Below are 22479 nucleotides of genomic sequence, written 5' to 3'. Positions count from 1 at the left end.
AGAAGAGAAGAATGAGGGGGGATTTGATAGCTGCTTTCAACTACCTGAAAGGGGGTTCCAAAGAGGATGGCTCTAGACTGTTCTCAATGGTAGCAGATGACAGAACGAGGAGTAATGGTCTCAAGTTGCAGTGGGGGAGGTTTAGATTGGATATTAGGAAAAACTTTTTCACTAAGAGGGTGGTGAAACACTGGAATGCGTTACCTAGGGAGGTGGTAGAATCTCCTTCCTTAGAGGTTTTTAAGGTCAGGCTTGACAAAGCCCTGGCTGGGATGATTTAACTGGGAATTCGTCCTGCTTTGAGCAGGGGGTTGGACTAGATGACCTTCTGGGGTCCCTTCCAACCCTGATATTCTATGATTCTATGAAGTAATGGACAGGCCACGAGCCATGATTTTTTGTTTCTTGCCCGTGACCGGTCCATGACTTATACCATAAATGCCCATGATTAAATCCTCGCCTTACTTATGATTTATATCGTCTGAGTTCCCTAACTGGAGAATTTACCTGCGACCCACCAGAATGCTGCCTCCCCTGCAGCAAAAGTCTGTTGCTTCAGAGACTGGTGAATAAAACACCCTAGGCAAACGTGCAATGGGAGAATATTTCTTCCTGACCTCTCGGCTGAGCAGTGAAATTCTTGAAGCATGAGGTCTGATTACCCTTCTCGTCATGTAAATTGCTGCATGACCAAATACTTTAAAGTAACTGTAGACCCTCTGGGCCCTGATTCTCCACAGCCTTACACAACCATGTCTACACATGCCAGTTCAGAATCCGCCAGTCACTTAGCCTAGTGGTCGCATTTTATCCCCACTTTGAACTCGCTGGGCCTCTGTTACCCTCCACCTTGTGTGACCATTTACACCAATGGGAATTCAGAATGGTGGCATTTTACACCCACCTGACCCTGGTGTAAATGACCACTTAAGCAACAGGGCAATGGAAAACCAGGTTGCCACTCTGTGGAAGTGCAAGAGACTCTATGAAGCTCGAGGCAGTGGAGAGTCAGGCACACAGCCCAGATCCTCCAGGGTATTTAGGCATCTATCTTCCAGAGATTTCAATGGAAGTTAGGAGTCTAAATACCTTTGAGGATTTGGCCCACTGTTTCTTAAGAGCTCTACTTTAACTTTACATTTGCCGTGAAAATTACTCTCCCCAACCAAGCGAATAGAATTTCTAAAAATGCAATTGGAAGAGGAAATTTATTAACTTGTAGTTTTCTACATTTGAAATTAGTTTCTTTTAATCTCTTAACCCAAATAAAACCTCCAACATCCAGATGCAATTACAGTACAATTCACACTGAGCCACAATTGACTGTGCAAACGCTCAATCAACGGACTAGCTTAATGGACCAATTGCAATTAGATTAACAAAGTTTGCTGGAGCCCAACTCGTGAGCTGCAATAAACCACAACAAGAGGAAACCAGCAGCTCTGTGCCAACTGGTTGCAATTTATTGCTGTCAAGGAGGCTGATCGAAGAAATGCCCAAAAAAACCAATCACATGGACAGAGCCAGAACATTAATATATGTAATTACCCATCAATATAGTCAGCGTTAAAGTCCATGGTTTCGTATTTTCCAGCAATGATCTGCCCACAGACTTGTATTACGTTTCCTGTTTAAATGAGAAATAAAATAAAGGGATTATTTTTAAAACAGCATGCTAATGTTTGTGGAGTAAGGCAGCTGGCAAAGTGGGGGTTAAGGGCCAGATTTACTAAGGGGTATTTAATAATTATTATTATTTGTATTACCAGAGTCCCTAGAAGTCCCCAGGCATGGCCCACTGTGCTAGGCACTGTACAAACACAGAACAAGAGACAGTCCCTCCCCCGATGAGCTTACAATCTAAAAAAGACAAGAGAGACAGCAGATGGATAAAGACAGAGGAGCACAAGGAAACAATACAGGTGCCTAGTGGGACCTACAAAAGTCCTTAGGCCGGCAGCTCCCACTGACAGTCAACAGGAGTCAACTATTTCACTCACTTAACTGGAAACTCATTTTTCTTAACTGGAAACACAACTAAAAAGAGAATTCCAATTTCTGGTTTTTCCAACAGACACCAACAATTTTTGACAAAATAAAAAAAAAAAAGTTCCTCTACTTTTTTCATTGTTTTTTTAAAAAGTGTAGAATTACCTGGCCAGCTTTCCTGCTGAATCATTTCAGTTAGCCAAACGGCATCTTTCGGACATTGTTTTTTTATTTTGGAGACCCGAGATTGTGCTTTTATGTTAATTACAGACCTGAGTCAGCTGAGCACTTAACCACATGCTTAAGGTTGAGCTGATGAGTAGCCCCATCATTATTCAGGAAAGCATTTAACCCCTGCTTCCCATTAGGCATGTTAATTTCCATTAGACTATCTGCAGGATTAAAATTAGGCATGTTCTTTAGCACTCCATTGAATTGGGGCCGTTAATGCAGTACTGAAACTGAATAGGTAAAAACCCACAACAAAAGTCAGTGGGTCAAAATCTACTCTCTTTGCCCTTAACTCCAGATTAACACCATTGATTTCAGTGGGCACATTTCACTTTTACACTGGTGCAACTCAGATCAGAACTTATCACCACGCATATGAATTATGAGCTGGAAAACACGGTTATCCCTATTGGACAGGTGATTGAACTGAGGCAAAAAGAGGTTAAAGGACAGATTTTTAAAGGAATTTAGGCACCAAGTTGGATTTTCAAGTGTCCAGGGCCCAGATCCTCAAAGGTATTTAGGTTCTGAACATCTATTGATTTCAGTGGAAGTTGGAAGTCTAAGGGCCTTTGAGAATCTGTGTCTGGGTGTTTAATTCTAAATTAAATCAATGAGATTTAGGCACTAGACACTTTTGAAAATCTCAGTTGGCTCCTTTCTGCATCTTTAGCGATCTAAACACTTTTAGAAATCTGTCCCTAAATGACCTGCACAAGGCCACCCAGAAAGTCTACGGAAGAGCTGCAAATAAAACCCAGGAGTCCTGATGGTCAGTCCTCTGCTCTGAATGAGACAACACTGCCTCCCCGTTACCTCACCGAGGTCAGCGCCAGTAGACCTGGGTCAGGTAAGTACGTTTTGCATCACGCATTGGTGAAGCGTGGCTCATCAAAGCCCTGAACTTCTGCAAAGGGCAGGGTCAGCTCAAGGGGTCAGAATCTTGCTTTTGTTCCCTGGGGGCCAGCTGGCTGTTTAACTTTGCAATAGATATAAATTGCAAGAGGACAGGATTGTTAACTTCGTGTCTCAATATAACCCTAACAACATTTACTCCTCTTCTCCCCTGGCTTTTGATTGGTAACTTCAAGGACTTTTCAATGAAGCAAGCAGAATGGTGTGGAAAGAAATTGCTGAAGAGCAATTCCTGCTTTGAGCAGGGGGTTGGACTAGATGACCTCCTGAGGTCTCTTCCAACCCAAATCTTCTGTGATTCTAAGAGCAGGCTTCTGATGTTCTCAGCAGCAACTTATTCTATAAAAAGGATGGGAGAGGAGGCAGTGCAGGGTTCACACACTGGAGGAAATAGACTTTGGAGGTGGGGTGACTCACCACAACACAGCTGCAGTCATTAGAACAGGTACAGGGTCTGACATCCAACACAGATCCCGACAGTGAAGGATCACTGAAACTGGGCTTTGTGTGTTTAGAGAGATTTTTAGAGGCGCCTAGGGGAGTCAGGAGCTCAATTTCCACTAAATTGCCCTGAGACTTGGACATTTAACTTTCAAAATCCCAGCTCAAATAAAATACATTCAAATAAAAGAACACACAGACACTAGGGGCCAGATTGACAAAGAAATTTCAGTGCCTAAAGATGCAAATAGGTGCCTAGTAGGATTTACAAAAGCACCTAAGTGAGTTAGGTGCCTAATTTCCATTGACTTTAAATGGAAATTAAGCACCTAATCTGTGTAGGTGCTTTTTTAAATCTCACTAGGTGCCTATCTGCATCTTTCAGCACCTAAATACCTTTGTTAATTGAGCCCTAGGACACTTGCTTTCAAAGCACTTCAAAGTCCAAAACGGTAAATTATACTTAGATGATCTTCCAAAGTAGCTCAAAAATGTCAGTGGAATTATGGCACAAAGAGACCAAGTCCCTGAATCCATAGCTCACTGTCAGACAAACCATCAGTGAGATACACATGCCAAAAGAGAAAGTCATAGACACCTGAAACAGACAAGCATCTATTCTGATCTGAAGTCCTATACAAGTGTTTACTTCCTCCTGCTTGACTCTCACAGAACCAGGCTTGGGCTTTGTCTACCAATTTTTTTTTTGCTGATTGAGGCCCCGATCCAGATCTGCTCACGCAAAGCCCCTTTGAAGTTAGTGAGACTCTGTGGGTGCAGCGGTTTGAATGGGGTTGCAGAATCAGGACCTAGGACTTTAATCCCTTTAAAAGTAATTACCCCCCCCCAAAAAAAGGAGCCAGGAGATCACCAGAAATACAGATAACCAAGGCATGCACTATTGTTCTACAACATCCTCCTACTCAAACAGCCTTGTGCAAAGGCAGTCAAGTGCCCCACTCCTACAGACACCAAATGCAAGTGTTACCCACTAGTCACTGCATGCTACTAGGATTACCAACTTTCTAACCACACAAAACTGAACACCCCCACCCCGCCCCCTGCGTCGCCCTTTCTGAGGCCCCGCCCATGCTCTACCCCTCCTCCAAGGCCCCACCCCCACTCGCTCCATCCCCCTTCCCTCCATCGCTCGTTCTTCCCCACGCTCACTCTCACTTTCACCGGGTCAGGGCAGGAGGTTGGGGAGGGAAGGCGGGTGGGCAGGCTCTGGCTGGGGCTGCAGGCTCTGGGTTGGGGCTGAGGGGTTCGGAGTGTGGGAGGGGGTGTGGGCTCTGGGGTGGGGCAGGGAGTTGGGGATGCGGGGCGGTGGGTGAGGGCTCCAGCTGGATGTGGGGCCAGGGATGCAGGACAGGGCTCTGGGCTTGACCAGGGAGTTGGGGAGTCAGGGGGCTGAGGGCTCCAGGGTGCGCGGTGTGCCTGGCAGCATTTATCGCGGCTCTGAGGAAGTGGCCGCCAGGTCCCTGCAGCCTCTAGGCGCATGGGTGGCCAGGTGGCTCTGCGTGGTGTGCGCTGCCTTTGTGCCCGCAGGCCCCACTCCCCACAGCTCCCATTGGTCATGGTTTCCAGTCAATGGGAGCTGCGGAGCCGGTCCTGAGTGAGGAGGCAGTGCATGGCTCCTCCCTGGCTGCCCCAGTGCCTAGAGGCCGCAAGGACCTGGTGGCCACTTCCTGGAGCCACGTGGAGCCAGGGCAGGTAGGGAGCCTGCCTTCGCCCCAGGTCCTGGCTGTGCCACCGATCGGACTTTTAACAGCCCGGTTGGCGGTGTCAACGGGAGCCGCCAGGGTCCCTTTTTGACTGGGCTTTACGGTTGAAAACCAGACACCTGGCAACCCTACATGCTAAGCATCCTCTCTGTGCCTGATCCAGAGAATATGAGTCTTACTAACTATAGAGCCTTGACTTCATAGCTCAAGCTATAGTAGCTCATGCTTTCAGCTCTGTAGATGCCTAATTTAATCCCCAGTGTATCAGCTAAAATGGCAGCCCTTGCCAGGAAGATGAAAATATGTAACATCAAAGCAGTCTCCATTTTAAAGGAAGATCCCTTACCTGGGACGCCAGATGGTGGATTAATTTGGTAAACCACAGGTGTCTGTGCAACAGAAAACTGCAAGAAGAATTTTGTTGTTAAATAAACAAGCTTCCACAGCAGCCCTACAAGATCTGATTATGCATCATTCGCAACACAGCTGGCAACCAGCATTTCAGACACACTTATTTTGGGGCTTGTCTTTAAAGTGCATTTCTACTCTGATGAGTGACTACGTAAAACTGCCCCCTTCTTATAGGCAAATTTCCTCCCAGTGTGTTCTGAGTCAGATCTGCCCATTTTAGTGATGACAATAGGTGTTTACTGCTGGTTACTTCTGTTAGCTCTGCAGAACCAGCACAGCGAAGAGAAGAGAGAGCTGCATTCGTCTCCATCTTGTGCCTCACCAATAAAACTGTTATTAAGTTGCTAATCAGTTACACTGGTGCATCCTCACTGAAAGCAACAGGTCTGTACCGGGGTCACCAAGGATCTAATTCAACCTGCAGGACAGAAGGGCAATATGATCTCATGCTCCAGAACATAACCTGATTGTCAAGGTTCCTTCCCCACTCTGAACTCTAGGGTACAGATGTGGGGACCTGCATGAAAACCTCCTAAGCTTACTTCTACCAGCTTAGGTTAAAACTTCCCCAAGGTACAAACTATTTTACCCTTGGACTTCCACTGCCACCACCAAACTTTATCTGGGTTCCTGAAAAAACATAGTTTGGAAACGTCTTTCCCCCCAGAATCCTCCCAACACTTGCACCCCACTTCCTGGGGAAGGTTTGGTAAAAATCCTCACCAATTTGCATAGGTGACCACAGACCCAAACCCTTGGATCTTAGAACAATGAAAAAGCATTCAGTTTCCTTACAAGAAGACTTTTAATAGAAGTAAAGAAGAATCACCTCTGTAAAATCAGGATGGTAAATACCTTACAGGGTAATTAGATTCAAAACATAGAGAATCCCTCTAGGCAAAAACTTAAGTTACAAAAAAGACACAGACAGGAATATTCATTCTATTCAGCACAGCTATTTTCTCAGCCATTTAAAGAAATCATAATCTAACGCATCTCTCGCTAGATTATTTACTAAGTTCTAAGACTCTATTCCTGTTCTGTCCCCGGCAAAAGCATCACCCAGACAGACACAGACCCTTTGTTTTTCTCCCTCCTCCCAGCTTTTGGAAGTATCTTGTCTCCTCATTGGTCATTTTGGTCAGGTGCCAGCGAGGTTACCTTTAGCTTCTTAACCCTTTCCAGGTGAGAGGATTTTTCCTCTGGCCAGGAGGGATTTTAAAGAGGTTTACCCTTCCCTTTATATTTATGACACTGATCACTGCAGAAGTTGGAAACTAGGGCCAGATTATAACTCTGGGAACAGAGTGGAGATCCCAGACACAGCCCCTCTGGAGTGGAGAGCATTCCTGGCAGCCCTAGTCTTTCCCTGGTGCTCCTGAAGTCCTATGTCTCTGCCTCTTGAGCAGTGTCATTGCATGCAGGAAGGTGTCACTACAGTGTCTCTCCACTAGGGCACAGTCCCACATGTTTCCTCAGTGCATTGCATTGCCCAGTTGACCACGGGTATCGTGGTACAGAGCTGAACCAATCATTCTTAGCAAAAAATCGAATCAATGAAATTTCTTTTTCTTCTCCTCATTTGTTCATGAGCAGCCTGAGATTGTCCCGAATTTCTTTGTACCTTCAAAATTGCTGGCTGAATCATTTCTACAAATGATTCCGGGCCTGATGACCATTTGTAGCCAACGTCTGCAATCTAAGCATTAGTTTTTATTGGAATTACAGCTCACATGGCATCACTTGTTTTACCTGAACGTAACTCTTAGCCTCAGGTTCCTAGTGTGTGAGTTTCAGTTTGAAACCCTGCTGTTTTCTGTGAATATTACTGATGTTTATAACATGCCTATCTGTTGCTCTGGGGGTTGTTCTCCCATATGCAGTTAACACTCCCTGCAAGCATTCCTGCCAATTCACTCCTTCTCTAGACTGTTCTTGGAAAGCAAACATAGGAAGAATGAATACAGAGCCAGCTCCTCCACTGGGATAAACTGTCATTGCTTAAGTCACCTCCAGCCAAGGATCTGGCTCCCAGAGCTTTACACAAGCCAGTATCAGAGGAGTATTGTGGGAGGTATTTACCCTGCTCCAACTGTAGAAAGGAAGGGCTGGAAGGAACTTCAAGAGGTCCTCTAGTCCAGCCTCATGTGCTGAGGCAGAATTAAGTGTATCGTGGGGGGTTTTCTGGCTCCTTCTGCAGCTTCTGAGACTGTATAGTGTTAAGAGTCAGGATACTGGATTAGATGGACCAATTGCCTGATCTGATCTGACAACTCCTGAGTTCTTAGAAACATGCAGCATTTGGGATTTTCATGAGATGTCATCCCAAAACTGGACAACATGTGAACCGCAGTTTCAGCTGCAGTGGTCAGAGCATGGTAAAGAAGCCCAGCTTTGTATTCTTGGGAGGCAGTGGATAGGCACTGGATTGGGAGGCTGGAGATTTGGGTTCCGCACATGGGCTGCTGCGTGACTGTGTCCTAATCACTTTGCATCTGTGCCTCACTTTCCCCATCTGTAAAATGGGAAGGATGATACCTATCTCCCTTCGTGAAGCACTTTGAACTCTCCAGATGAAAAGCAACATGTAAGAGCTAAGGGCCAGCTTCACAAAGGTATTTAGGAGCCTCGTGGGATTTACACTGACTGTCAGTGGGAGGTAGGAACTTTTCTAAATCTTACCAGGTGACTATCTGCATCTTTAGGCACCTAAATACCTTTGTGAATCTAGACCCAAGTATTATTAATGGGCTAAAGTAAACCCTGATTCCATTTACATCACTGGCAAATGCCTATTGATTTCAATGGGACCAGGATTTATCCCTATTAAAAAGTAAGTGGGTCCTCCTACACTCTCATTCTCTTCCCCCATGCCCACTATCCCTCTCTCTCTCAGATCCTAGCCATCTCTCCCTCTCCCTTCCCGACATGCACTTATATTCTGGAGTCAAGCACTCGGAGTATCCCCTTGAGCAGCCTAAGACCTGGCAGAGCCGGGGTCAGATTTTCCAGGACTTCACAACATTGATTCTATCTGAGCTGTCATGTGACCCAACATAGCTTTGCACTCTCTGATAGATTCTGGCCTCTGCCTCCCTCTCGGGCTGGAGACATGGCAATCTAAAAAATTCATGAGCATTAGCATCAAGCTCCCTTCATGCCAGTCATCGCAAAGGAGAGAGATCAGCACCGGCCCACAGCCAGCCGGACTGGCTGGAGCAAGGAGCGGATTAGAGCAGCGAGGCAACAGCCACCAGCTGATAGGAAAACCTTCTGTGAGCAGTTCAGACTTGTCACTGCCTGCAGCGGGTTTTGCAGTCTACTGGAGAGGCCAAATTAATTGTTTAATACTCATGGCTCACAGGTTTCCAGTCCCAAAACAAAGAGACGCATTGTGGTTTATTTCGCTTGGAATGTCTCTCATTAACAGCATCCCCTGGTGATTTTTCATCAACTCTCTAAGCTAGCTGAACCGCCCAATGACTTGTATGTGTTAATGTGCCATTTGCTGAAAACATCAGGATCTCCTGCTCGCTCCTAGAAAAGAGCTAGACAGGACTGACAAGCACAAATGGGCTCGTTCTCTAGCAAACAGCGATGGCTGAGGGTCCTGCTCTGCCAGGGTTAAGTGATTTCTGTAACCCTAGAATAATTTTAAACCCATTGCTCTTATAAATCCTGATCCTGCACCCATAAGAGTCACTGGTGCTTTTTTTCATTGACGTTAGTGGGAGCATAATTGAGGGTTTTAAAAAAGGAGCCAAGTGGAATCATCCTTATTTTACAAATGGGGAACTGAGAAGGTAAAACGACCGTTGCCACAGTAATTCGCAGGTAGCGATGGAAAGAGAACCCAGGAATCTGAGCCTTCTTCTGCTCTTCCCAGAGCCTCCATTGCTGCACTGGATATGCAGAAAGACAAAACACGGCATAATGCATCTTCGTCTGCATTTCCTGGCTTCACCCACAAGTGGAAACACACCCAGAAAAGTTCTGCTGGAGAGGGGCATTTTTAGCAACCAGCCAGGTGCTCAAGTTATTGGGATAGAAGATGGATTAATTTATGTATTGCCAAAAGCAGCACCGGTCAGTCCTTTGTATGAGCCTTATCACCACCAAGGCAAAGCCAGGAGAGAAGGGGGGCAGTGATCATGAGGCCCGAGTCTGATTCTATGTCCTCTCTGATATGCTGAGGTAAGGGTCTGTGAAAAACAGGAAGTCTACCCATATTTGACTTCTGATGTATGTGTGTGTCAGGGCCCACGAGACTGCGGACTCTGCAAAAACACATGTGTATAACTAACAGCTTAAATAGGGCTTGCTTAATGGTTTTTTCTTTGATTGACATGCTGTTGACATAATTGTAACAGTTACTAACATAAAAGGGGTAGACAGGTCTGAGGAATTTGTATTTGACCTTTTGGATATCTCTTGAAATCCACAGTGACAGGCAGGTCGCTGGCCACTTGAACCTTGTCGTTTGACAACTTGACACCCCTCCAGATCACGGGTAACTATTTTTTGGGAGTGATCTATAACCTATTGTATTTGTATGTGCTTGAGACTAAATAAAGCAAAGACTTGAGTAAAGGCATTCTCATGAAAGTGCTGGAGACTAATAAAGCGAAGGCTTTAAGTAAAAGCATTTGATTGTGTGTGATTTATGCCAGCCCTATAGGAGACAGAGGTGCTGCATCTCCCTTGGTTTATTTCCTGATACCGCCTTGCAGAAAGTAAAGTTACCGAGAGCTTTGACTTTAGCGAACCCCAGGTAACACTCCCAATAAGGCCAAAACTCACAAAGAATTGCAAACCTTGAAGGCAGAGCTGATCTCAAGATTTCCAATAGAATTTCAGAGTGACAAAGTTCAGAAATATCTGGATACATGCCATGGGGAGCAGTGCCTGACTGCACCCCTTCCCTGATGAACCCATGGTTTTGGTATACAGGCCTCTTGGTTATCATGGGTTTCATGCCATAGCCCATAGGCCTAGCTTCCTTTATTATATTCGCTGCCTTGCCTTCAGTTCTACATTTATTATATTTAGCAGTAATGCAAGGAACCTACAGGCCTGTACCCTCTAAGACATTAGCTTTAGGAGCTAGTACAAAGCTTGAGGCCTATGTACTTTGGCACAGATAACCAGCTCAAGGGTAAGCCCTAGCTATTGGGGAACTGGAAGTAGAGTGTGTAGAGGACAATATTCTCCATAATGACATCAGCCAGCCACAGGAACATGAGCTAACATCAGCTTCTGGATAGAACGTTCACAAATGTCTAACCACAAGAGTGCCATGGCAACGAACTGACTTATATAAGTGGAGAACAATATTCTAAGGACACCTTCTGCGTGAAAAATTGGGATCGGGTGGCGGGGAAGGGTAATAGGCGCCTATATAAGACAAAGCCCTAAATACCAGGACTGTCCCTATAAAAATCGGGACATCAGGTCACCCTACCTGGGAACCAGTGCTAGATTATTCCTCATCCCCTAGCACTTTGTCAGGGCTAGTTTTAAATGACTCAAGCAATAGCGCATCCACCTCTTCCCAACCTAGGAGATAGCACTGTCAGAATTTCCTCCCACCCCAACAGTCAACCGAAGTTCTCCTGTCTCAGCATCCAGGGCTTTGGAGCTATGCTCTGGCTCCACTCCAGCTCCGGGCAAAACCCTGCAGCTCCACTGCTCTGGGCTCCAGCTCCGGGCTCCAGCTCCCAAGTCCTGTCAGCATCAGTCTGTGACCCTGAGTTGCAACCCGCCCTTTGGATTACCTTTAGCCATTTCCTCCCATCCCTCCTTGGCATTTACCTTGAAAGTGCAGTTGTCACAAGGCATCCCACCCGGGTTGCTGATCACCTGCCCATTAGCAATCACCTCCAGCTGGTACAGCCCCTCCTGCTGCGAGGACCTTCAAAGGAAACAACAGCTCGTGTGTTTTAAAGTAAAACATGGGCCAGATCCTCTGTGGATGTAAATCCGTGTAGCTCCATTGACTTTAATGGAGCTACGCCAACCTCACTGGTCACTCCTTAGAAGAGGGGAGGAGACACAAAACACCGAGGTTGACACAAATGAACAAGGGCAGAACAAGGACGTGGGGACAGGGACAACAGAGTTAGAGGGGGACGTTGTGCCATAACCCCCAGACAAGGGGCACTGCTCCCCAGAAGAGGGCTCTCCAACCAGTATGACAGCCTGGCAAAGGACATAATAGCAGGTATAGCCTGGGCAGCAGCTGTGGAAGTTTTCCACTGCCAGCCAGCGTGCCCCAAATTGAACCTAGAAGGATCACCTCTGGGGGGCAAGAGTGGAGTTCAGCTGTCAGTCTAGCCACCCGAGTTGGATTTCAACACAAAACCTACATCTGTGGCTCAAAATACATGAGCATCCCTTTCAGAAGTATTGTTCTTGCTAGCTCTAGAGAGCATACGCCCCAATTTCCAAAAGACTCCCACAGCTTTACTGTGCCTAGATGTGGGGATAATGAGTCTTTCACTTGGATTAAGAGCTTTTAGGACCAGAAGGGAACCTTTAGAGTCGTCTAGTCTGACCTTCTGCAGAACACAGGCCTGAGAATTTCTCCCCCCATGATTGCTGCAATGGAAGATTTATTCTTCCCACTACGTACGAATGCTACTGAGCCCAGTAACTTGGGGGTGAGCAAGATCATATCCCTGAGAAAGGCATCTGTTCTTGATATAGAGATCTCAGATGATGAATTTACCACGCCCCTGGGTGAATTGTATCACTGATCAATTACCCTCACTACTGAAAATCTGTGCCCTATTTCCAATTTGAATTTTTCTACCTTTTCAACCATTGGATCTTGGTAGGTCTTTTATGCTAATGGTTCAAACAGTAATTGAAGCTAACACACATTCAGAAAACAACAAGAAAACATCCTCACAGCATCTTCCTACAGCATCTTCTGAAAGTCATTTCTGAACCCCTTTATTAGAGTGCCATACCTCGTTTTGCATCTGATGATGGATAAATCGAAATATACAGGATGGACATCACACCGTACCGGAGGCAGAATGGGATTCACTAGGGACACTTCCAGCAAAGACCCACTGGTGGGATAAGTGAACTGTAACTGGGGAGATGTCAGACCTAAGCAATCCATTAATGACAAACATTTTGTAAGTGCAGGATCGTGACAACAACATATTAAAACGTTTACAGGGTGCAGTTCAGATTGTGTCTAGCAACAGCAGAGCCAGGCCCTAATCAAGGATTTTTAAACCAAGTGTGGGGCATTGTCTTTCATATTAAAACATGGTTCATCTTCCTACTCAGCTATGTATCTTCTTTGGGGGTGAACTGCTTTTAAATACTTACCAGGCAACCTCTCCCATACACATTCTCTTACAGAGCATTCTGCTTGCACTGGACCTGATTCTCCACTACCTTGCACCTTGGCATTTTACACCCCCTTTCCACATATTTTGCACGGTTGTACATGACTAAGCCAAAATGTTCAAACTTGGGCACCAATGGCAGGCACCAAAATTCATATTTAGGCACACACAAATGGCCTGATCTTTCAGAGATGCTGAGGAATTGCAACTCTTCCTGAAGCCAGTGCTCAGCACCTCTGAAAATCAGGTCATTTATTTATGGCCTAAAGAACAGAACACTGGACTGGGACTCAGGAGACGTGGTTCTATTCCTGGCTCTGCCACTGGCCTGCTGGGTGACCTTGGGCAAGTCACTCTGCCTGCTCTCTGCACCTCAGTTTCCCCATCTGTAAAAATGGGGATAATGATCCTGACCTTTGTAAAGTGCTCTCAGATCTACTGATGAAAGGCATATAAGAGTTAGGTAGCATTATTTATATGGATAATTTGGGGCAAGCAAGTTTGACAATGATGGCCTATGTGACTAACTATGTTGGCAACTCTTACAATTTTATCACAAGTCTCACAATACAATTGATGGTTTTCTTAAAGCCTCTGCTACTGCAGTCCTGTGACTATATGAAAATCTCATCTTTCGTTTGAAAAAGGAGTACATTTCTAGCTCTTATGATTTCAGAGAAAAGCAGGTCAGTGTTACTGAAGTGCACCCTAAATGCTCAAAATCCAGAAGGCAAATAAAAAGAACACAGCATTGATTATTTTTTTAAAATCTAATGATTTTTCATGATTTTGGGGGGCCTGATTGCTGTGTTGTTGTGTGGGTTTTTTTTGTTTTGTTTTACATTTACAGTTGCCCATACCAGAATGGCAAATTAAGAACATAAGAATGGCCATACCAAGTCAGACCAAAGGTTCATCTAGCCTAATATCCTGTCTTCCGACAGTGGCCAATGCCAGGTGCCCCAGAAGGAATGAACAGAACAGGTAAGCAGCAAGTGATCCATCCCTCATCCCAGCTTCTGGCAAACAGAGGCTAGGGACACCATCCCTGACCATCCTGGCTAACAGCTGTTGATGGACCTATCCTCCATGAACATATCTAACTCTTTTTTGAACCCTGTTATGGTCTTGTGTTTCAGAACACAGCTGACCCCTTGCAATTCTTCCAAGTGCTCCATTTTATCCAATGATTTCCACCAATTACTAGCAGCCTCCTAAAACTTACCATCCAATGTCAGGGTGATCCATGTTCCTCCAGCGAGGCTGCCCTCCTGAGGTTCAATGAATAACTTTGCAGAAGCCACTGCAAAAATAACCCAGATACTTCAGGATGAAATGTAATACAGCAGCAGAATCAGTCGTGCACAGCATGTATCTTTACAATGGCATTGGCAATGCTTGAGACACATTTCTGCATGGAGGGTATTTAAAAGGTTCACTAGCAACATGTTCCGACCCAAAGTATACCTTCCCTAAATAAACAAATCCCAAACAGCATAACTGGAGGAACTAAAATAGATTAGAAATACATAATATGTACACACACGCGTATATAGAATGAATACAAATGTGAGGAGATATAAAGTCCAACGACACATAAGCTCCTAGGTGCCCAAGACCCTCTTGAAAATGAGAGACAGACATCTAGGCCTTGCTATGCTGAGCTTACAAGCCTTCCTGCAGTCACTGCTTTGCCCAAGCTTTGCTCCACTTGTAGAGTGTTCTGTTCTGCAGAGGGATTGGTGATAATCCACTCTAGTTAAACCATGAAACATCCTCTTGAAAAACTATATAGAGCCCCTACGAGCAGATACAAAGGGGTCCTTGCCTAGTGGGACAGCCAAATGAAGGAGCTGTGTTCCACACCATTCAGAGATTCTGACTTGTGTTTAGCTGGATTTAGCAAACATAACGGAGGCTAGAAACTAAGAATGATGTCTCCTAGTTATTCACAGTATAGACAGCAATGAAGTAAGCTTCCCTCACCAGAGAATGACCTTATGGGACCACCTACGAACCAGAGAACAGTGCAGTTCCCATTCCAACAGAGGACATCAGCTGAGGCTATCAACAAGAGCAGTAGTTATAATGGTTTGTGAGATATGGACATTTTTCCTCTAGGAACTAGACTGGGATCCAAATATGTTTCACCAAAATCCTCAACAAAACCATCAGATGACAAAAACTTTTGTCCACTATTTGCCTGAGCTAAATTTGAACCAACAACCTAGAGGAGATAGTCGTTCACCGTAGTGAAAAAAAAAAATCACTGCCACGTGTCCCAGCATTGGAGTATTGGGTAGGTGAAATATTGCACTGGACATTGCTGGTCCATGGTTAGGTCTGTAATACACAGTGTATAGAGACCACTGGCAAAGTGGCACATTCTGTATAATAGCTACAACACTGCATGAAATCCTGCATGCTACCGCCAGTGCCCTATGTCATCGAACTTCATCCTTACCGCAAACCACTTCACAAGCCTCCCATGAAGGCAGAGCCCCTTGCAAAGCTGCTCCCAGCCTCCCAACAATCCCACTGCCTTCCCAATGGCATTCGTTCCTTTGTCCTGCTGGCCCCACAGATAACTGTTTGAGAGTCCCTGCCTTCTAGCACTCACCTGCAAAGAGCAGCAGCTCCACGTTCAAAAAGGACGGTATCAAAGTGTTCATTTCTGGCCCCAGACTTCAACTGCATGGGAGATTTTCCTGAGATCGCTCACATCTTCACAGGTCTACCATGTGGTTTTAGTACCTGCGTGCCTTCGCTGTAACATAAAAAAGCCCTCTCTATTCCTCATTCACATGACAAGCCTTCAGGGCAGGCCAATTCTGCTCTGAGTCATCGTTCTGCCAGGTAGGGAGGGCTGTTTCCTGAAATCAAAAAGAGCCTCGGCGAGAGAATCATTTAATCTCATTCACTAGAAAAGGTTTAAAAACACACACGGGGCCGATAACAGCAAACGAAGCCTCATCACTCCAAGAGCCAGATCTTCAGGTGCTCAGCACCCAGAGCCACGTTTTCCCAAGCCCTACTCCTATTTTGGCACCGAGCGAGGGACTGTCGAGAGTGCTTAAGGGATTTAGGCGCGCCATTCCTTCGGAAGGGCGCCGTTAAACTCTTCTGGCTCTTCAGCACTCTGTGCAAAAAGCGTCTGTGAGCTCAGTCCACCTCCTAGGGAAGGTGTCCAGGGTCAGATCTTCAGCTGGCACTGCCGAACGCCCAGCAAAGCTAACGGAAGGCATGGAGGGTCGCTTCCTCTGCTTGGCTGCTCCAGGAGTGCTGCAGCTATACGCTACCCCTTGTGCAAGGTTGGGGGCTAAAGTACGACCTACCGCTGAGTTTCCCCTATCTATAAAATGGGGATATTACTGCCTGAGGGAACAATCAGAGGAGGCTCAGAGTCTTAGCGTCTCAATTCTGGTGCAACTCACACGTCGAGAAAACAGGAAAACAGGGCTAGAGCAAGACAAGGAGCTAATTGGAAGGTGTAATTCACGATGATTATTATGGTAGTATCTAGAGGTCCCAACCGAAATTAGGGCCCTTTGTACAGACAGCCGAGGCCCCAAGGAATTTACAGTCTAAATAAATAAGATGGACAGACAGTGTGGGGGGGAAATAGATATGGAGGGCTGAAGGGCTTGTCCATGGTCACAGAACAGGTCAGTGGCAGAGCCAAGACTAGAACCCAGGAGAGCAGAATACCTGGGGCAGGTTTAGAAAGGAACACACTTTCAAGAGAAGGGGTGTTGTTTGAGGGAACCAGGCTGAGACACAGACATGCTGGGAACCTATAAAGCAGTTAGGGCAGCCTAGGTTACCCTCAGGGGATGGTAAGCCTGTATAGGTAGAGCCCTGCGCAGTTAAGAACATAAGAATGGCCATACTGGGTCAGACCAAAGGTCCATCTAGCCCAGTATCCTGTCTTCCGACAGTGCCAGGTGCCCCAGAGGGAATGAACAGAAGGGGTAATCATCAAGTGATCCATCCCCGTCGCCCATTCCCAGCTTCTGACAAACAGAGGCTAGGGACACCATCCCTGCCCATCCTGGCTAATAGCCATTGATGGACCCAGCCTCCGTGAACTTATCTCGTTCTTTTTTGATCCAAAACTTGTATCCGCAGCCGATCCATGATCTGCAAAAACGGCCCACGGATATCTGCGGATTTGCAAGGCTCTAAAGAGAGGCGTGTGCATAGGCTGCTCAAGAATAAATTTTTTCCTCTCTGTACTCTCTGTTCCTACTGCAAAACAAGCAACACAACGGCCGACCAGGTGGCCCTGCGCACCACTGGTCACAGACTGCCAAAGGGAAGAACCACAGGTTGGACCGGCCAGATTAGCACAGTCTGTGTTTAATTTGTAATGAAAGAGGTGCTGGGGGTAAGGGGGGGGGGTCAAGCCATTTTTTTTATATTCTGGGCTTCCCGCATCAGTTCTGAGGTGCCAGGGCTATGACTTGCCAAGCCTTGAGGTGCCATGGCTCAGCCCTGGCACAAATTAAGCCCTGAGCGCAGGAGATACATAGGATTCTGCAGCCTAGGACCCACTCTAGGAGCGGGAGAACTGTGGGATTTCACTCCAAGATAGGGAAAGGCAAAAGGCTGACACCTGAGGGGGGCACTCAGAAAGGCCACAAACGGGACAGAGCTGCGGTTAGACGGGGAAACCGTGACAGGCACATTGGAAACTTTAAGCCTTCTGCTGGTCCTATTGAGATCAACCAAGTGGATTGTTTGAATGACATCCCCCTTTCAATCCGGCAGCCGTGCATGGCCATTAATAGCTTACAGGGCACTTCATCCCAGGGTCCCAACATGCCGCACACACTTCAGTTAATTCATTGGGTCTCCGAACATCCCTGCTTGAAGCAGATACATGTTGTAGCCTCTCTTTTACAGATGTCTCAGAGAAATAAGCATAGGTGCTGGAACTAGGGGTGCAGCTGCATCCCCAGCTTGAAGTGGTTTCCTTCATATACAGGGTTTACAGTTTGGTTGGCTCTCAGCACCCTCACTATACACATTGTTCCAGCACCCCTGGAGGTAAGTGACTTAGTACAATCTCCCACGGTGAGTCTGTAGCAAAGCAGTGGCTAAAAATCATGAGTTTTGTAGCCGGCCCTGGTAGGTAAACAGCAGAAAGAGAAAACTGCCAGGTTCTCTCAACTTAAGTATACAAATGTTCAGGAATATATGTTCCCTTCCCTCTGCTCCTCCTGCTTCCAGGTTCTGATGGAGATTAGATATTCATATGTGAACACTATAGTCATGGAAAACATCCACAAACTAGCTTGCTTCTATCTTTTGTGGTACGAGCTCTGCCACTTTACAATGCAATCAGTGGTTGATGGCTCCTCCTTACATTTCTCAACGAATGCAACCGCAATCACTACTGACCAGATTCTACAACCTGTACTCACAGTGACCTTGCATTTGAAGCGATACACAAAGACACACACACACACACACAAAGAAGAAGACAATACTGCTTACCTTTTCCTGCGTGCTTTTCTTCCATTGCTCAGATGAGAGATGCACACAGGTACCTCTGGTTTCAGAATAACTTTTCTGGTTTCACCCCTTTGAAACCTGACAGCTTGGTTCAATTTTGTTGCTGTTCTGGGACAAGGGTGTTCCAAGCACTAACTCTAATTGCTCTGCAGGTAACTGAATCATGTCGTGCTGTAACTTACCAGACTAGTTTGTGTGCAGGTTGGATGCCTATCATAGTAAAAGCTCAGAGCTATCCATAGGGCAAGCTTAATAATTAACCTAAGCTCCTTATGCTATTAACCACTTTGCTCCGAGTCTTTTGTTAATGACCATGGGGAAAGCAACTTGGAATTTTTCTCCTCTTGAAATAGGATTTTATACGTGCAATGAAAACAAGCACATTTTCAAAATCAATCAATCAATTTTGTATTTTTGTTTCTTTCCATTGCTTCCATATGAAAAATAAGCAACACATCAATGTTCCCCAGAACTCCAGTCAATGGAGTTGGAAGTAACTTTCATAACAAAACCCCCAGTCCAAGGAGCTTGGGGTTTTCTGGCAAACCTCAGTCCAAATTTGCCATAGTTTCACAAAGCATCTCTGAGTTTGCCAAGAATTTTAGCCAAATTTCAAGCAAGGCTGGGGTTATGTTTATGGTGTCTAGTGAAATTTGGTGGTTTCTTGGGACTTCCATACAAAACCAGGTGTGGTCATAGAAGTTTTCATTAAGATTCACTCTGGCGTTTTGAGCTCCTGGTGCAACATCACCCACCCAAAGTAAAAATCAGAAAGGTGCACACAGACCTCTGAGCTGACACTACAGGATTTTATACAGCTGTATTGGTCACACATCAACGGGAGTCTCTCAAGCATGAACAGCCCCAAGTTTCACTACCATCTCAAAGAGCCTGCCTTAAAAATGAGGTTTTCCAATTTCAAATGTCTCTCTAATAAATATTTGTGTGTAAATTGTCAGTCACAGGAGCCTCACACAAATAGTCCTAAAATCCCAGCTTCTAGGATGGGTGAAAGCTAGCCACAGACATTTTAAATACCCATGCACAATTGATGTGTCTACACTTGGTGCTATTCCTTGCATCCCCTAGCCCAGTGGTTCCCAAACTGGGGTTTGTGAACCCCTGGGGGTTCACAAAATGTTACAGGGGGTTCTTGGGAAAAAATTCCCTAATGGCGGACAGAACTGTCCCTAGGGATCCCGGGCAGCACAGGGCCAGCAGCCCAGAGTCCCTGGACTTCCAAGAGCTCAGCAGATCAAAGCAAGCATATCTATCACACTGAGGAGATTTAAACTTCAAGAATCCTGTTAAGAAATGGAAAGGGAGGTGGATATTTTTTTTGCTGTTTTTAGAATTAAATAGGCAGCTAGTGTGTTTTTTAAATTATTATGAAGAACAAGTTTAAGCTTTTGTTGTAACGTGCGTTGTTTGCCTGGACTGCTCAAGACCTGAATGCTTGTGTAGGAGGAACTCTCTGAGTTGGCTTCTTAAATCCCTTCATGCTGTTTCACATCTGATACTCCTTGATGAAACCTAGGAGCCTTGTCTTATAACAAACAGGCTTATTCAAAGTGATACAAGCTACGAAAGTGAGATCTTGGAAGGGTGTTGCCGTTTTCCTAATGTAATAAAAATACTGTAACGCTAAATAATTAATAATAAATAGGGCGTAATAAGCATGTCATAAAAACAAATTGTATATTTCCAAGATCACTGCTTTTATAAGTTAAACCTGACATTTTAGTGAAAGGGGTTCACGGGTTGTTCAAGTTTGGGAACCACTGCCCTAGCCCGACAAAGCACTGGCTGGTCTACATTCTTCACCACTGCCTTCTGCTGGATGAAATCAGAACTGCTCAAGTGTTGGTGATCAAGCTGCCACCTAGTGGCTTGGTGCCTGTAAATAAAGAACGAGCATAAGACTCGATACTATTTGCACCTACAGGTGAGCCTCTTTTCCACACAAGCAGTAGAGACCTGGGGCTTTGGAGCAGAGGCTCCAAGATCTAGTCTACATGTTCTACCTGTTTTGGGTGAGCTGCCCACATGACAGTGGCCTGGCTGTAGATTCATTCCATATTCTTATGACCCACCAGCAGGGGATTGAAGCTATGCAACTCACTTGTGCTTAAGAACGGCCATACTGGGTCCCACCAATGGTCCATCTAGCCCAGTATCCTCTCTTCCGACAGTGGCTTAGAGTGCAGTGTTCTTATTTACCCACATCTCCCTGCTCCTGGCTAACTTGAATGGAGCTTGCCTGGAGACCTGGTAATAGGAGTGTCTAGCCAATGGGTTAAGGAAAGGGAATTTTAAACATGGTTACTACAGCCCTAACATTTGAAAAGCTGATGTTTTTTGCACTACTAGGGAATCTTACTTTAAACAGCAAGTGTCACTTTAAAAGAAGGTCAAATTTAAATCCATCAGCCCTGCTATTTCCATCTAATTCCACCTAAGGCCTTGATCCAGAGACAAACACCCCTGGGCGAAGTCACAGGTCAGTTAGTTTTCAGGAGAGTTCTGCAACATTGCTCAATAGCAGCATTGGCTACATGTGGTTTCTTCCTGAATCAGAGCCCTGCATCTCAGTTCCCAACAGCCAGCAACAAGGGAAGCCCAGCAAAATTTAACCCTAGCCTGTCCTACCACATTTTGTCTGTCTTTAGTTTAATAATTCATTTCACGGGATTCCATGACACTGATGTGCAGAACCAAGGACCGCAGGGGGAAAAAATATGCAACATGGAGAAAAACTTTAAAGATGCAGATAATTTGTGGCAAAAATTAAATGTGGTGGTGGTGGTGTTTTAATCCTCATCTTCTTGCCTTTTAGCATTTTGTTCTCCGCAAACGGCTCTAGATTCAGACACCAACAGCAGCTTTGGCCTCTGATGCGAATAGTGTTACTGGCATTTACTCCAGCAGCCATGTGATCCAGCGGATAGGGTAGCAGTATAGGACTGCAACAGCCTGTGTCCTGTTCCCAGCTCCGCTGCAGACCGTCGAGTGTGCTACGTCACCTGACCACTCTTTGCCTTGGTTTCTCAATGTGAAAACTAGGAATAATTATGTCTGTCCATCTTCATAAATCATTGTGGGCTCTAAGCATGACAAAGTGCCAGAAAGATGCAAGTCTCACCAAAACAACCTAGATTTGCAGGTTGTGGCAAATTGCTGGTACGATTATGATGGGTCCCAAGCTTCCTCTTCTTGGGGGGTGTCAAGGTTCCTTCCCCACTCTGAACTCTAGGGTACAGATGTGGGGACTTGCATGAAAGACCCCCTACACTTATTCTTACCAGCTTAGGTTAAAAAACTTCCCCAAGGTACAAACTTTGTCTTGTCCTTGAACCCTATGCTGCCACCACCAAGCATGTTAAACAAGGAACAGGAAAAAAGAGCCCACTTGGAGACGTCTTCCCCCCAAAATATCCCCCCAAGCCCTACACCCCCTTTCCTGGGGAAGGCTTGATAAGAATATCCTCACCAATTGGTACAGGTGAACACAGACCCAAACAATTGGATCTTAAGAACAATGAAAAAGCAATCAGGTTCTTAAAAGAAGAATTTTAATTAAAGAAAAGGTAAAAGAATCACCTCTGTAAAATCAGAATGGTAAATACCTTACAGGGTAATCAGATTCAAAACATAGAGAATCCCTCTAAGCAAAACAGTTACAAAAAGACACAAAAACAGGAATATACATTCCATTCAGCACAGCTATTTTACCAGTCATTAAACAAAAGAAATATAATGCATTTCTAGCTAGATTGCTTACTAACTTTTTACAGGAGTTCTGAAGAGCATTCCTGATCTGTGCCCTGCGAAAGCATCTCACAGACAGACAGAGCCTTTGCCCCCGCCCCCCCCCCAGCTTTGAAAGT

General features: G+C 45.5%; 1 protein-coding gene across 25 annotated transcripts in view; it reads right to left on the bottom strand.

Moving 5' to 3' along the window:
• Positions 1-18786, bottom strand: part of PKHD1 (PKHD1 ciliary IPT domain containing fibrocystin/polyductin) — a 467199-nt gene extending 448413 nt beyond the window's left edge. For 24 of the 25 annotated variants that reach the window (XR_012157892.1, XR_012157891.1, XR_012157890.1 and 21 more), the window contains exons 1-7: positions 18575-18786; positions 15696-15842; positions 14301-14378; positions 12683-12827; positions 11523-11622; positions 5647-5704; positions 1549-1627 (exon numbers count right to left, since the gene is read on the bottom strand). Coding sequence is in view for 18 of the 25 variants with exons in the window: in XM_073335719.1 (XP_073191820.1) it covers positions 1549-1627; positions 5647-5704; positions 11523-11622; positions 12683-12827; positions 14301-14378; positions 15696-15747 (512 nt within the window). In the remaining 7 variants the exon portion in view is untranslated. The remainder of the gene's footprint in view (positions 1-1548; positions 1628-5646; positions 5705-11522; positions 11623-12682; positions 12828-14300; positions 14379-15695; positions 15843-18574) is intronic. The other variant, XM_073335710.1, reaches the window with a different exon arrangement.
• Positions 18787-22479: the final 3693 nt, after the last annotated feature.

The sequence above is a fragment of the Lepidochelys kempii genome, chromosome 3 (genome assembly GCF_965140265.1).
Source record: "Lepidochelys kempii isolate rLepKem1 chromosome 3, rLepKem1.hap2, whole genome shotgun sequence".
In the NCBI taxonomy this organism is placed as follows: Eukaryota; Metazoa; Chordata; order Testudines; family Cheloniidae; genus Lepidochelys; species Lepidochelys kempii.
The sequence above is the reverse complement of the archived record's forward strand: the minus strand, read 5'-3'. Positions and strand labels throughout refer to the sequence as shown.